Source organism: Chiloscyllium punctatum, chromosome 41 (genome assembly GCF_047496795.1).
Source record: "Chiloscyllium punctatum isolate Juve2018m chromosome 41, sChiPun1.3, whole genome shotgun sequence".
NCBI classification, from domain to species: Eukaryota; Metazoa; Chordata; class Chondrichthyes; order Orectolobiformes; family Hemiscylliidae; genus Chiloscyllium; species Chiloscyllium punctatum.
Window position 1 is genome coordinate 51,400,243 of NC_092779.1, and position 17,229 is coordinate 51,417,471.

The window sequence follows — 17,229 nt, forward strand, 5'->3', positions numbered from 1 at the left end:
TAAGTCAACAGCTCATTCATTGAATCAAATGATGAATAAGCACTCCGCTACAATCACAAATGCATCCAGAGAGAACTTGTAAAATGAGTGATTTAATATTAATGAACAAATTCAGGATGCAAGTTTATAAAACAGTTGGCTGCATGAAATATATACAAGAGGTTGGTACAGCAGGTTTCGTGATATAGTTGGTTTGTTCAGGACTGCTCACTTTAATCCTGCCTGCCATGTTGTGCGTTATTTCACTTTCCACAATAACTTTCTACAAAATGATCTGATGCATTAGATGTTTGAATTTCAGAAACCAGTAACAGGCAGAGTGATACTGAAGGGGAAAAGACCTAAAACTTGAGTCTAAACCCATTAATCATCTTGAAGATTTTCTGATCTGCATTCAATTTTTCCGCATAAAAGAGTGAGTCCCTCTTACTTCGGCAATAAGAAGCTAGAATATGTTTGTTGGCTTTGATTATCCTCTTTCTTAAGAGCTTACATCTTACTTATATTCATTTAATGGTCCATCTCCGTATGAATAGTTTCATCTACTCTAGTGCATTTTTCTCAATTAAACAAGGTGCTCAATTCAGATGAAGCAGTGAATTTACCCTTTGTTTTATGTCAAGTATAGACATGCACAAGCATTAATCCCCATTTGAAGTGGACTAGCAATTATAGCTTGGGGGTGGGTGAGGCATGAGTATGTGAGAGGGAACAGCAAAACAAAAATCACAACAATGTAAAGTATGTTAATAACAAGATGCTGGGAATAAACAATTGAGTTGCTGTAAAAAAAATGTCGGAATACAGCAAGCAGACGGATACGGTGACAGATCTGCAAAAACAAAGAGCTGGTTTATTTAGCCTTTATCCACTCCTAGACTTTCTTGCACTCTAGATGGTTGCAGACTTCCTCACATTTCTTGATCTACTGCATGTTATTCATGTTGTAGATAGATGCTCATGAGTGAGAAAATGAATCCTTTCCTACCTCATTGATCCACAGTGAAGAATATGAGCAATATCAGAATCCATAAAAGAAACTTGGGACATCCACCCATATTCCCAGTTTCGAGAAAATCTACTTCCAACCAAGACGGATCAAAAACTATCACATTATAATAGTATAATACAAATTAAAACACTATCAGATTAATCCCACAAGTTAAATCAGCGATCTGGAAAACAGGGAACCTGTTCTTTTAAAATATGCTTTCACACATTTAAAACTGCAGATCAGGAACTCAATTCCATATTGATTGTGCATTAACTTTTCAGTTCCAGTTAAATGGCATACTGAGACTGTCCAAGAAAGCTGTTCCCTTAACGTTTTAATAATCAGCATTGTGTTTCAGCACTTTGGAGAGCTGCAGTCTCATTTCAGTACAAAGTAATTTACCTCATTCGGAAAAGGAATGAAGGGTGGTTTCACATCTTTCTCTACAGCCATTGTTTTGAAAATCTGTAGAGTATTTTACTTTTACAAAGTACTCCATTGAGCATTAACATTTCTGCAAAATAGTACAGGGAACATCCAATCCCACAGATTATGAAAATAAACATTTTTAATTCCACTACACCAGAAATAAAATCACGGTCACTTGTGAGCCTGCCCCAGAAACAATGGATAAAATTTCACCTCATTCAAAGCTGAAGAGTCAAATAAACCAAAGTGGCTCACTGATATACTTCAGAGGTAGTTAGTTGAGCTTTCATTTGACTCCAGTTCAACAATATGCCTATATTAGTTAACCAATTGTTAATCCTGATCCAAGTGAGTTATTGAGGTAGAAACGAGAGCATCTTTCTTTCTGGGTAGAGTTTGTTAACTCCTGAGTTTTACATGTTGGGACCAGATCAGGACAGCAGCTTCCTTCTCTAAAGGGCATGAGTGAACTAGATGTTTTTTTTTGCAACAATTGACATTGGTCACATGATCACCATTAGGCTTTTTTTATTTTTAATAAAGAGTTATTGAAGAGTTTTTAAAAATGCAATTTAAATTTCACCACCTGCCATGATGGGATTTGAACCCACGTCCCCAAACCATTACTCTGAGGCTCTGGATTACTAGTCCAGTAACATTACCACCACATCACTGCGACCCTGAACCACTCAGTTTTATAGCACTTTACACACCTCAATCTCACTTGTCTCCCCCCCTTTTATCTATTAATTAACTACAATCACCTGCTTAACTACTTGTCATACTAATACCTATACAGGTTGCATTACTGTCACCAACAACAAAAAAACAAATCTACAAATATCCCCTTGCACGAAAGAACAACTAATCTAAACTCACACAAAGTCTAATAAAGGCAGCAAGTTGTAAATGTAAATCATAGTTTTATTATTTTTTGTGCACCAAACACTCCTTGTGGTACCCACCAGTCGCAGGACAGTGGAAACAAACTAGCTCTTCAAGGCCACTGAAGCACTGATAAGATCAAGATAAGAACCTGACAAAATCATCCAGAGTGACCCATATTCATCCTACTTCACCTAATTCTGCTAGAGACATCACCCATCCACTCCAAGTTCATGCCTGACCTGTGAATAACCATGTGGTTGACTCTTAACACACCCTCACTGAAACTAGGGATGGATAATAAATATTGCCTTGCCAATAAAAATGTTGTACAGTTTCAGTATTTTCCTCAATTTTCAGCCCACTATTAGGCAGCAGCTTTCTTGTGCATTTGCAGTAAGCCATTGAGCAGTGATAAATAAATAACCTGCAGTCACATGTACTCATGAGAATCTTACTGAAGTTAACCAAACCTCCAGCATATTTACACAGTATATTCTAAAACAATTATTACTGGGTTACAATGGAATTCAGTAAATATTCAGTTATGTTACAGCTAACATGGTACGTTATAGAGCACACCAAGACTTCATGCAAATAATATAGTAACTATGAGAAGAATAAACAACTCACCACAAGAATCCACTGAGCATAAAGGAAAAGAAACAGAGCACAGGATAATGTAAAAAATACAAGAAAGACTTCACAAAACAGAAAGTCCAATGATTGGAATGAAGAGTGAAAATAACCATGACAATCATTTTTAAGATGAAAACAATGGTTGCATATTCACATACTCGATAATAATTATTCCTCACTATATTTTACATTAGACCAGGTTGGTCTTTGAAAAAAAACCACAAGTGAAATAACCAAATTCTTAAGGAAGGCAGAAGCTGTGCGGAAGTTTCAGAAAGTAGGGAATTAGATGAGGAATCACAAACTGTACTCAGTTTCACAATAGGACTATCCTAAAAGGAAAATAGTTCTATTTTTACCCAGAAGGAATGAGACTAGATTATTCCTTCTGATTTTTACTCAAGACTTGGTTCATAACAACTCAGCATTGCATAAACCACCTGATGAAGGAGCAGCGCTCCGAAAGCTAATGCTGCCAATTAAATCTGTTGGACTATAACCTGGTGTTGTGAGATTTTTAACTTTGCATAAACTGAACTGGTGACAGGATGAATTCTCTTTAGCAAGAACATGGAGTCGTCCAGTAGCTGGCTGATGTCTTGGAGTATACGATGAGTGCACAATGAAAGTATACAAAGTCACCCCAATCCTCTGCATACCACTTCATGAAAATACATTTTAAAAATCTATACAATTTTATTCATTAAAGGCACATGAAAGCATTTCTGTTCATTGAAAAATATGCACAAAATTTCACCTTAAAATTTACCTCATAAATGAACTCAAAACCTGCGAAAAATGATAAATCTCCAATAGTTTTCAGAGTGATAGCTGGTATAGGCCTGGGATAGATTATATCCAATGACAAAACCACCCACACTCCTCCCCCACCCTGCAATAACAGCATCTATCTTTTATATAAGTGGTGCACCTGTGGCAAACAAAAGCACTATTCCCTATGTCTGTTGGTACATGCAACTGGAAGTCTAATATCAAATAATTTGTTTTGCCATGTGAAAGATTTGGTGATGAGTCGTCTTCTCAAATCACAACAGTTCTAATAACTTAGTGGCTTTGTATGTTACTTCAAAGGACATTTAAAAGTCAATCAGTATGGTGTAGTATGGAGTCACATATAGTTCAACCAGGCAAAGATGGCAGATTTCTGAACCTAAAAAAAACATATAAGAATCGACTAGGTTTTTAATCACAATGCATAAATTTTTGCTCACTTCCGTCAGTTTATTCCAAAATTTTAAACATGAATCCAAGCTCTCAAACTGCCACAGTGGGATGAATATAACACAGATTCACCATATTATACAGGCTACTGGCTATGCCCTGTCCCAGTTGAAGGATTAGACCCATTAGAGGTGGCAACACAGTGGTATGCAGTTGGCTGGAAGGGACTCTAGAAGTACTCAGCATTGATCCAGGCCCCATTAAGTTCCACAGCACTAGGTCAAACCTACATAGGAAAATCACCTGCCCATCACCACCTACTGCCCTTTCCCATGAATCAATACTCCTCTAAGTTGAACACCATTTGGAAGCAGCACTGAGGGTAGAAGGGACATACAATGACTCAACATGGCCAACCTCAGTGTCCATGAAAGCAACATGTGAGAAACGATGCAAAGTGATTCCACAATAAACAATAGACAATAGGTGCAGGAGTAGGCCATTCAGCCCTTCTAGCCTGCACCGCCATTCAATATGATAATGGCTGATCATTCCCAATCAGTACCCTCTTCCATGGATCAGATTGAAGTTGTGAAGTCCTGCTGTATCTAGATGTGAATTGTGGTGGACAATTGAACAATTAACTGGAGAAGATGACTCCACAAACATCCCTGTCCTCAATGATGGAGGAGTACCAGTAAAACAGTGCAAAAGACAAGGCTGAAGCATCTGCAATCATCTTCGCCCAGCAACACCAAATTGATCATCTATCTTGACCTCTCCTGAGTCCACAGGATTACTGGCAATAGACTTCATTAATTCAAATTACTGCACACAAAACAAAACAGCTGACTGTAATGGATGCAGCAAAAACTAGGGCCCCAACACCATCCCAGCTGTCGTATTCAACGCCGTTGCACTAGAACTAGTCTTCTGTTCCACAACAGCTACAACACTGTCATCTATCCAACAATTTGGTAAATTGTCCAGGTATGTGCTGTTACAAAGAGCAGTTCAAATCTAATCAATCAACTACTGCTCCATTGATATACATCTAATCAGCAAGGTAATGGAAAGGGATGTTGACAGTGCAATCAGCAGATTTACACAGCATTAATCTCCTTAAATAATGCTTTTGTTGAGCACTCAGCTTCTGACCTCATCACAGCTTTAGTAAAACATTGACAAAAGACCTCACTAATAGAAGTGAGGGAAGAAGGACAGCTTTTAGCATCAAGGCAATATTGACAGAGTCGAAGAGTATGGTGCTGGAAAAGCACAGCTGGTCAGGCAGCATCAGAGGAGGAGAATTGATGCTTCAGGCAGAGTATAGCTTCACAGAGCCCTAGAAAAACTGGAGTCAGTGTGAATCAGGGAAGAACAGTTTGCTGACTGGATTTCTATCTGGCACAAAGGAAGATGACTGTAGTTGTTAGAAACCAAAGATCTCAGCACCAGGACATTGCTACCGGAGTTCCTCAGGGCAGTATCCTAGGAGCAACTATCTTTAGCTGCTTCAACAATGACCTTCATTCCATTATAAAGGTCAGAAGTTGGGAATTTTTTGCTGGTAATTACACTGTGTTCAGCATTCTCAACTCTTTAGACACTGAAATAGTCTGTATCTGCATGCAGTAAGACTTGAACAATGTTCAAGCATGGACCAATAAGTGGAAAGTAACATTTGTGCTACACAAGTGCTTGACTGTGGATATAATCACTTCATATGGAGTGCTATAGTTCAAGAAAGCAACCACTCACCATCTTCTCAAGGACAGTTAGAAGTTGGCAATAAATGCTGGGGTGCCAGTGATACATACACAAGAGAAAGTGAGGACTGCAGATGCTGGTGATCAGAGGCAGAGGCAAAGAGTATGGTGCTGGAAAAGTACAGCTGGTCAGGCAGTATCCAAGGAGCAGAAGAATCAACGTTTTGACCATAAGCTCTGATGAAGAGCATACGCTTAAAACGTCAACTCTCCTGCTCCTCGGATGCTGGCTGTGCTTTTCCAGTGATACACACACATCCTATGAACAAATAAAAGGTTTCCAGGTTTCATTCTTCACGTCAGGCAAGCAGATAGGCTGGAAGTAGAGCAAAAAAAATGTCCCTGGTTTCACAAGTTAAGGTGACAGAAGGTCAGTTGGGGGTGATCAATAAAATATTTCTAAATATATTTGAGAAAAAATTGGGATGTAATGCATTACAGTAAAATAGTCTATCAACTTGGATCAAACATAAATAACAATTACTGCCCTGAAGAAACTATGAAGGTCAACCAGGGAAACAAACTATCCCTCACAATAAATTTGTAGAGTCCTAGATAACACAGGAAACATTTGGCTTGGACTGGGAGAATTCAGGTTCAGCGCAGACTGTGCAACCTTAACCCAAATGGACTGACCTAGAGAGATAACAATACTTTAATTCCGCATCAGGATACCTAAAACTGCGGAACATGCTTTTCATTTTCAGCCCCTAAGGCAGTTCAAATACCTCATTAGACACTGTTAAATCAACATATGGCTCAGTGGCAGCACTGCAAATTGAAAACTAATACAGTCATATATAGATGATAACAGCACCAAAGGCTTATAGCCATGTTTAAACAAACTTGTTTTTCTAAGCAATACCTCACCATACTTGTTATGTAAAGCCAGAACAGCATCTAACATATATAGCGTAGGTTTCAAAGTCCTTTCACAGAGGGAATATTTACAGGTATGCTCAGGTTTATGACAAAGCATCACCAAGAAGTTAAAGGACCACTGGCCAAAGCACTGTACTCTCACAATTGACAAACTTGAGATGAATAAACAAGAGAATTTTAAAGTATTTATTTATTGAAGAGATTTAAGAGTACATCAAATGTGGCAACCAAGGCGGAGTCTCTGGGGCAATGTATCTTCAGCAGCCAAAACCTTGAACACGATTGATGGAACTATTGTTTCATAAGCCATTAGTTCAATCTAAAGTTTTTCTCCTACAAAAATAAAGATCATACTTAATTCTTGTAATGAAAAGCCCTATAAATTTTGGAGCAAACTTTCACAGCTCTCTTTCCACGGTTCAAAATTCAGTTAATCATCTGTTTTTACTTTTCTCACCCTCTCTTTCACTTCACAGTAAAACACTTTCACAAAGCAGAGGATGATAGACAATTCTGATTTCCTCATATATGAAATGATTGTAACGGGATCAGCCAGGTGGACCTCATAGAACATGAGTTTCCTGACTGACCAAATTAACAGCCCCAGTCAGGGAACCCTGGCTGACAGATACAAAACAAGAGTGTCAGACATCCGGTTCACTCAGAGCTGGCTCCGAGGTAGCTGGATTAGTATCAAGGACTCTCCACATATAAGTAAAGGGTCACTTGGTGATCGGACACTGGCCTGTGGAATTTTTCAATATAGAACTACTGCCAATTATTACGGTATAGTTTACTGTCTCTGATAAAAATTTGGTCAATTTATATAACTACAGAACTACAGCGTATAAATATATGGACATCCTGCAGCACAGAACAATTCTGATTTTTCGTTGGAGTGATGTGAAGAGAGATAAATAATAGAAGCTGGGTGGTTCCTCCAAATGAAATATTGACTGATCAGTGAAACTACACAATTTGCATACCCTGAGGATAGCCCAAAGCTGCACTGGTAGAAGCAGGATAACCATTTGATTCCATTTGAAAGAACTGTATGCTGTACAGGAAGGTAGAAACACAGGAAGCCCCATCTTGAACTTTCCTGGTACTACTGGCCTTTAATCCAATTGACCTTTAAAAGAAACGAGATGAAGGCTTGTTTTCATCCTGGTATTCTTTGTTAACTGGTATTCAAATGTATAACTTCCAGCACCCTGAGAATGGCCAAAGATCTGCAGATTTCTACCACAACAGAGAGCATCTCCATTGCGGTGACAACACCAGGAGTTGAGAATGCTAAGGCACATCCCAAACATGGCATTCATTGCAGGTGAGGAATTAGGAGCAGGCATACAGAACCCCAGGAGGCAGCTGACCATTTAAATGATGAGATGCTTCGATGAAATCGAATTTTGCAGTTTTTGGTATTTAGATCTCAGAAGGTGGACATTCAACTCAGTAAGGCCAGGCTTATTCTCAGTGCATTTTGTTCTCGGACAGCCAGGCTACCCATTTGGAAGGCTGAAGTTCCAGTAAATTGGCCAAAGATATCTGGGGTGCAGGAGGTGGAATGGTCAAAGAGTGGCACAAGGAACATGAGGGCCATAAGCATGTGTAGAAATGCAGTGTGGCAGAGATTGGGCATGGAGTGTAAGGGGAATGAGGGGTAAGAGCAGAAGGGATGTTTTCTGTTTTATTCCTTACTTACAAACTTTGAACACAACACTGGATTTCCAAGGGAAACATTCAGTTTGACTCATGTAAGGTTTCTTCAGTTGCCTGGCCTGACTCCCAATCCACCATGGCCTGCTGAACCAAGAATCAAAACTGCAAGCAGCCATTTTAAAGGCCAGGTTCACAGAATCAAGATTTCTCCCAACTCAGGAACAAAAATCAGGACAATAACAGAAACTGAAACAGAAACTCAGCAGGTCTGGCAAAATCAGGGCATGTGTTTTAATTGATACTTTTGGACAGGATTAAAAGGCAAGGATTAAAAGACACAGAAAGCAGATGGTTTATTCGTTGATGCCAATTAAAAATGCACTTCAAAGACATACTGACATAAAAGGGACAACATTATTCTATTTAACAGTGGGGGTGTTAGAGCATGGAGAATCCTCTGCTGCAATGTTCCGTCTAATAACATTTTGTATTTCACAGCCAGTTTGCAGTACTACATGTTTCTTCTTAAAACTGGCATGCTTTCATGCATCTTAAAGGAACCACTGCATACATAGGGCCTGCTTATTCTATGCGCACATATCTATCTGCTGCATAACCATGCACCCACACAGTTTAGAGTGTACTGTAGACATTTGCTCCATTATCTCACACACACACACGCAAATATATAATACTACAGCAAAACATCCTTCAATAGTACATCTACATCCACATAGTCTAGTCAGATTCATGCCAATATTATTAACACATCTCAATTCTCTCGCTGAATAGATATATTCTAATAGAAAACTCTGGAGCTCCCTATATTGTAAAATCCACCAAATCTTTACACGGAGGTGCACATTCCACAACACTAGAAACAGAATTTTCCAATCCTTCGAAAATCAGAAGTCATATTTTTTCTTTCACTTCTGGCCAGGGGATATCCTGATATATCAGCAAATGAGCCAGATAAGAAAATGGCACCCAACACTAATTATGATAGCATTGATAGCTGCCACAAGCTCTGAAAGATCCTAGTAAAATAATCTAGGGAAGTTGTCATTTCATCATGGTGCCTTCATATTACAACACTGACACTGAGGACAGAGGTATTGTACTGAGCAGTGCAGTAATACAAATGAAGAAAACTTTTATTCTCCCTTAACTTCAACACCAGATAGAAAGCACTCTGCAAATTCAACAGGGAAAACAAAATCCCAAGAATAAACTAGAAAACAGATATTCCATTCCACAAAAGAAAATATTAGAGTTTGCTTAAGTACCTCAACACTGTCACAAAAACAAAGGGTATATGGTAATTTCCTTATATTTATCCAAGTAAATAATTACACTCCTTATGCTCCTTTAGTGTCCTTCCTTAAAAGGTCACTTTCAAATTTAGACACTAAATTACAACTGAGAAATATCTAAAAACAAACTCACCCAGAGAAATCTGTGGCCAACAGTCCATAATTAAAGATATATACTCTGCTAATTTGACACAGTGTGAGATAGCCCATTGCTGCTACAAATGAATATCTAAAAGAACAAGAAACACAAATGTACTGAAATTATTATGATGTCACATATAATAAAAATAAATTATTGGGAAAGGTGGTTTTTGAGGAAATTGTTAGAGGAGGAGGGAAAAGTGGAGAGTCTGAAATTACTCAAAGTCTTTATGGCAGAAAGCATAATGGTAGATGATGAAAAGCAGGGATGGACAAATGCCAAGTTACAGAAACCCACTGCAGCAGGTGTCACCAGGAGTAAAAATCCCAAACTGATTTTTTTTCATCCTAAACTCAGGGTTGCTGAAGCCAACTTGAGTAGCCTCTTCAACCACTGAGCCTTCAACTACAATTCAGGTCATCTTGGTCTATATGACACAGACTATCACTGGGACAGTGTACAACTCCGAGTCAGCAGGGTGTTAATACATTTTGCAAATGTTTGGACATGCACTAAGCTTAAATAGTTTTAATATCATTACTTCACCAACTTTTACACCATTGAATATGCAAACTTGCAGATATACACCTCACCTTATGTATGTACTAGTCAGTCTATTGCAAATTAAAACACAAAGTCAATTTTAATTTGATTTGTTCAGATCAAGCAAAGGTCAAAGGTCAAGATAATGAAATTAATGTAGAGGATGGGAAGAGGTAAGGATGTGAAAGGGAAAGGCAGTGAGATTATAAGAAATAGGATTTATAATCATTTAGAAAGGAATAAGTTGATTAGGGATAGTCAACACTGTTTTGTGAAGGGTAGGTCTTGCCTCACAAACCTTATCAAATTCTTTGAGAAGGTGATCAGACAGGTGGATGAGGGTAAAGTGGTTAATGTGGTGTCTATGGATTTCAGTAAGGCATTTGATAAAGTTCCCCATGGTAGGATATTGCACAAAATACAGAGGCATGGGATTGAGGAAATATGTACGTGCAGTAGTGTAACTCAACAAAAAGGCAAGGATTCAGCCAAATGTATACAATTTTTTAAGCTAGGGAAGGCAAATATTTGTTTGTTAAAAAAAAGATAAGTCAGATCCACCAGAGTGAAGGAAATCCATTAAAAACATGCAGATATTGCTGAGTAGGCCAGCATTTATTACTTAACTCTAATTTCCCTGTGTGCTGTGTTCTTGTTTCAAAAACAGTACCAATGCTAAAAGAATGTTTTTATGGCACTATAATAGTAAAATACTGCAAAGGCTAATGATCTTAAATAAAAGCAGAAAATGCTGGAGAAGCTCAGCAGGTCTGGCAGCATCACAGATGATGGTCAGCTGCCTACTGTAACCACTGTAGTCCTTCAGGCGCAGGGTCACTCACGGTACTGTTAGGAGAGAATTCCAGGATTTTGACCCAGTAGCAGTAAAGCAATAAAGTTAGAACTCCAAATCAGGATGGTGTGTGACTCAAAGCAAGATTGAGATGTCAGTGGGGAAGCACTTTGGGCAACCATAATTCTATTAGTTTAAAAATTGAAAAGGATAGACAGGATCTAACCGCAGAATTCTAAACTGGAGGAAGGCCAATTTTGATGGTATTAGTTAAGAACTTTCGAAAGCTGATTGGAGGCAGATGTTCGCAGGAAAGGGACAGCTGGAAAATGGAAAGCCTTCAAAAATGAGATAACAAAAGCTCAGAGACAGTATGTTCCTATTAGGGTGAAAGGAAAGGCTGGCAGATGCAGGGAATGCTGGATGACTAATGACATAGAGGTTTTGGTCAAGAAAAAGAAGGAAGAATGTGTCAGGTTTAGACAGCAGAGATTGAGCGATTCCTTGGGAGACTACAATGGCAGTAGGAGTATACTGAAGGGGGAAATCAGGAGGGCAAAAAGGGGACATGAGATAGAATTTGGCAAATGGAATTAAGGAGAGTCCACAGGGATTTTATGAATACATCAAGAACAAAAAGGGTAACTAGGGAGAGAATTGGACCAGTCAAAGATCAGCAAGGCAGTTTATGTGTGGAAAGGCAGGAGATAGGGAGATCCCAAAGGAGTGTTTTGCATCAGTGCTTATTGTGGCGAAGGACATGGAAACTACTGAATGTGGGGAAATAGATGGTGACATCTTGAAAAATGTCCATATTACAGAAGAGGAAGTGCTGGATGTCTTGAAACAACAAAAGGTGGATAAATCCCCATGACCTGTTCAGGTGTACCCTAAGATTCTGTCGGAAGCCAGGGAAGTGATTGCTGGGCCCCTCACTGACAGTCACAGGTGAGGTGCCGGAAGACTGGAGGTTGGCTAATGTGGTGCCATTATTTTAGAAAGGTGCTAAGAAAAAGCCAGGGAACCATTGGCCGGTGAGCCTGACATCGGTGGTGGGCAAATTATTGGAGGGAATCCTGAAGGACAGGATTTACATATATTTGGATAGCCAAGGACAGATTTGGGTTAATCAATATGGCTTTGTGCACAGGAAATCATGTCTCACTAACTTGATTGAGTTTTTTGAAGAAGTAATGAGGAGGATTGATGAAGGCAGAGCGGTGAACAGGATCTTACAGTGACTTCAGTAAAGTGTTTAACAAGGTTCCTCATGACAGACTGGTTAGTAAGATTAGATCATATGGAATACTGGGAGAACTTGCCATTTGGATACAGAACTAGCTTGAAGATAGAAGACAGAGGGTGGTGGTGGAGGATTGCTTTTCAAACTGGAGGCCTGTGACCAGTGGAGTGCCACAAGGATCGGTGCTGGTCCACTGCTTTTAGTCATTTATATAAGTGATTTGGATGCAAACATAGGAGGTATAGTTAGGAAATTTACAGATGACACCAAAATTGAAGGTGCAATAGACAACAAAGAAAGTTAACTCAGCGTACAATGGGTTCTTGATCAGATGGGCCAATGGGCCGAGGAGTGGCAGATGGAGTTTAATTTAGATAAATGTGAAGTGCTGCAGTTTGGAAAGGCAAATCAGGGCAGGGCTTATACACTTAATCAGCATCCAAGGAACAGGAGAATCAATGTTTCGGGCATAAGCCGAAACGTCGATTCTCCTATTCCTTAGATGCTGCCTGACCTGCGGCGCTTTTCCAGCAACACATTTTCAGCTCTGATCTCCAGCATCTGCAGTCCTCACTTTCTCCTTATACACTTAATGGTAAGATCCTGCGGAGTGTTGTTGAACAAAGAGACCTTGGAGTTCAAGTTCATTGTTCCTTGAAAGTGGAGTCTCAGGTAGATAGGATAGTGAAGAAGGTATTTAGTATGCTTTTCTTTATTGCTCAAAGCATTGAGTATTAGAGTTGGGAGGTCATGTTGCAGCTGTACGGGATATTGGTTAGGCCACTTTTGGAACATTGTGTGCAATTCTGGTCTAAAGAGCAGATCACAGGACCAACACAACCCCTCGAAAACAGATTTATGGTCTATACGTTAAGTAAGGAAAATGTGGTTTATTTTAAACAAATAATTAAATCCAAAATGTGTCTATCTTAAATTTTCAAATTTATTTAAAACCTCAGCAGTATTTCCAAGTTGATGCCTTTTCTTCAGAAAACATTACACATATTGGGTTCTATACCTGTGAATGTTTGAGACGTTCGCTGTTATCATAATGCAGTAGCACAAAGAAACTTCTATAAAAATGTGTAATGAGTACCTGGAGAAAGAACAGCAAAACAAAGATTAGACACATGATTTCTAAGCCCAACTGAAAATAATTGCTCTTCACATTTTAACAACCATTACTTCATTTGCATTTTGGAAAACAGGTATAATAACAGATCCATAGAGCTCCAAGTTCTTTCTGCCATTAAATTAGATCATGGCTGACCAGGATCTTAAATTCATTTACTCTCCTAGTTTTGATATTCCTTAATGTCATTATTGAATAAATACTGAATATATACGAACAAAAACACAGAAGCAGATAACTTCGCCCAGGACTCTGAATTCCCTTCAAGGCAGATGTAGTTCTAACCTTTTATATGAACAGTTATTCTCCTTTCCTTCACCTATTTAACATGAGCTTTTAAATGTTAACATGATCCATGCTTCAATCGTGTACTTTGGCAGAGAATTACACAGCCTCTCACTACTTTCTTTTAAATCCTAACTCTAATTTTTTTTCAGACTTTCAGAGGATATGGGCAGCATGGCAAAGCCAACATTTGTTCCTTGTCCTAATTGCTCTTGAATTGAGTGGTTAGTTAGGGCAGTTAAGAGTCAATCACACTGCAGTGGGTCTGGAGGCACATGTAGGCAAGATCAAATTTCCTTCCAAATGGACATTCATCAGATAGATGGGTTTTATGACAATACAGTCGCTATCAGGCTGGCATTTAATTCCAGATTATTGGTGATTATTTTTTGTCATTTGATGGTAGTTGAGAAGGTCACCATTACCAAGACTAACTTAATATTGCAGATTTATTAACTCAATCCAAATTCCAATCAGATGTGATAGAATGATTTAAACCAGTGTCCCCACAGCTTGAGCCTCGACCTTTAGGTTAGTAACTCAGTGGCATTATCACTAAACCACTATCTCCTCAGTGCAGTAAATTACTTGGATTTAATTTTATAACCAATGCCTTGTTCTACATACCTCTATAATACTGGAAATAATATGCTCTGTCAACTTTGCTGTCAATCTTACCTTCTTCTAACCCTTTCAGCTCTTTAAAATCCTCCTTGTCCACCACTCAGAATGCAGCCCTAGGTTTCTCACTGAGATATCAGCTTCTCCCTAGAGTCTGCATTAAATGCCTCATCTTCAATGATTTCATTCTCTACCTCAGCTCTATGGGTCCTCTAAATTCTTCATTCTCTTGTTCACTCTTCAACAAATATATTCTCCTACCTAAATTCCCAATTTCCCAATAGTGCAATGACCATCTCCAATTACTTTCTTGTATTTCACCTTTCTGTGCCCTTCCTATCCCACCTCTTTCTGATCCATTGCCGGACAACATCATTCAAACTAATTTTACAGTTCTCCTTTCAAGTTCAAACTTTTGGCCTTCCATTTATCACCATTCATTTGCAGCTTCTTCAATGATCTTCCCTCCTTCATAAGGTCAGAGTGAGTGTGTTTAACTCTGATTGCACAATTTTCAGCACCATTCGGGACTCCTCAGATACTGAAGCAGTCCACAATAAAATGCAACAAGGTCTGGATAATATCCAGATTTGGGCTGACACATGGCAAGTTACATTCATGCCCTACAAATACCAGAAAATGGCCATCTCCAACAAGAGACTTCTAATCACCACTCTTGGCATTCATTGGCTCCACTATCAACATACTGAAGGTTACCATTGATCAGAACATCATCTGGACTCAAGGCATACACACAGTAGCTACAAGAGCAGGTCAGAGATTAGGAAGACTGCTACAAGTAACTCATGTCCTCCTGACTCCCCAAAGCATATCCACCATCTACAAGGTACAAGTCAGAAGTGCGATGGAAACTCTATTTGTTGAGATGGGTGTCTCCAAGAACACTCAAGAAGCTAGACACCATCCAGGACAAAGCAGCCTCCTTGACTGGCACCACATCCACAAACATCCATTCCATTCACCACTAAAACTAAGGAGCAGCACTATGTAATACTTACAAGGTGCAATTCAGAAATTCACTAAAGGCCCTCAGACAGCACCTTCCAAACCCACAATCACCTCCATCTTAAAGGAGGAGGACAGCAGATGCATGGGAACACCTCCATCTGTAAATTCCACTCCAAACCACTTATCATCCTGACTTGGAAATTTATCGCTGTTCCTTCACTGCCGCTGCGTCAATATCCTGGCATTCTGTCCTTAAGGGCATTATGGGTCTATCTATAGCACTTGGACTATGGACTACAGCGATTCAAGGCAGCTCACCACCACCTTCTCAAGGTCAACAAAGATGGGTAATAAATGCTAGCCAGTGATGCCTATGTCCAAAAGTCAAAACAAAAAATAATCCATTCCACAGAGTCATAGATATAACAGCACAGAAACAGACCCTTTGGTCAGACTCATCCACACTGAAATGGTGTTTTCTAAATAAATCTAGTCCCATTTGCCAACATTGGGCCATATCCTTCTAAACCCTTCCTATACATCTACCCATCCAGATGCCTCTTAAATGCTGTAATTGTACCAACCACCACCACTTCCTCTGGCAGCTCATTCCATACATGCACCACCAACTGTGTGAGAAAGTTGCCCCTTGGGTCCCTTTTAAATCTTTCCCTTCTCACCCTAAACCTATGCATAGTTTTGGACTCCCCCACACCAGGGAAAAGACCTCATTTATTTACTCTATCTATGCCCATCATGATTTTATAAACCTCTATAAGGTCACCCCTCAGTCTCCGACACTCCAGGCAAAGAAGCCTATTCATCCTCTCCCTATAGCTCAAACCCTCCAAACCAAGTAACATGCTTGGAAATCTTTTCTGAAACCTTTCAAGTTTTACAACATCCCTCTTGTAGCAGGGAGACCAGAGTTGGACATAATATTCCAATAATGGCCTAACCATTGTCCTGCACAGCTGCAACACAACCTCCCAACCCCTGTACTTAATGCACTGACCAGTAAAGGCAAACATACCAAATGCTTTCTTCACTAGCTGCGACTCCACTTTCAAAGAACTATGAACCTCAAATCCAAGGTCTTTTTGTTCAGCAACACTCCCCAGGACCTTAGCATTAAGTCCTGCCCTGATTTGCCTTTCCAAAATGCAGCACCTCTTATTTATCTAAATTAATCTTCATCTGCCACTCCTTGGCCCATTGGCCCATCTGATCAAAATCTCATTGAACTCTTGAGGTAACTTTCTTTGTTCTCCACTTCACCTCTAATTTTAGTGTCATCTGCAACCTTACGAACTATACCTCCTATGTTCACATCCAAATCATTTATATAAATGACAAATACAAACATTGAAACTTTTGATTCTCTCATAAACAAGATATTTTGCCAATACAGGCCTGATCCTAATTCAGTACTATTTTCTCTGCCAGCCCCAACTATTCCAGCCCAAGACCATCACATCACACAAACCTTTGCACTTTCACCATGTTTATCTGAATCCATATTTTCTCTCTTCCTTCACCTCAGTATGGAAACTGTGTCAATACACTTCCAAGCCCCACACTCGAATTCCCTGCACAAGTCTCTCCATTTGCACATCTCGCTTTCTGCCTTCAAGGCACTCTCTTAAAAAAAACTCCATTCTTGGACCAAGTAGTCATCCCTCTATTAACTTCTTCCCTGGCTCAGGGTTGGACTTGCACTCTTCTATGGACAGGAAGCCCCAG

At 39.4% G+C, this 17,229-nt stretch overlaps 1 protein-coding gene across 3 annotated transcripts in view; it reads right to left on the minus strand.

Moving 5' to 3' along the window:
• The window catches only part of mboat1 (membrane bound O-acyltransferase domain containing 1), a 123,159-nt gene that overhangs the window by 57,620 nt on the left and 48,310 nt on the right, over positions 1–17,229 (minus strand). For all 3 annotated transcript variants that reach the window (XR_011955060.1, XM_072560910.1, XM_072560909.1), the window contains 2 exons: positions 13,498–13,575; positions 9,892–9,987 (listed from right to left, as the gene is read on the minus strand). Coding sequence is in view for 2 of the 3 variants with exons in the window: in XM_072560910.1 (XP_072417011.1) it covers positions 9,892–9,987; positions 13,498–13,575 (174 nt within the window). In the remaining variant the exon portion in view is untranslated. The remainder of the gene's footprint in view (positions 1–9,891; positions 9,988–13,497; positions 13,576–17,229) is intronic.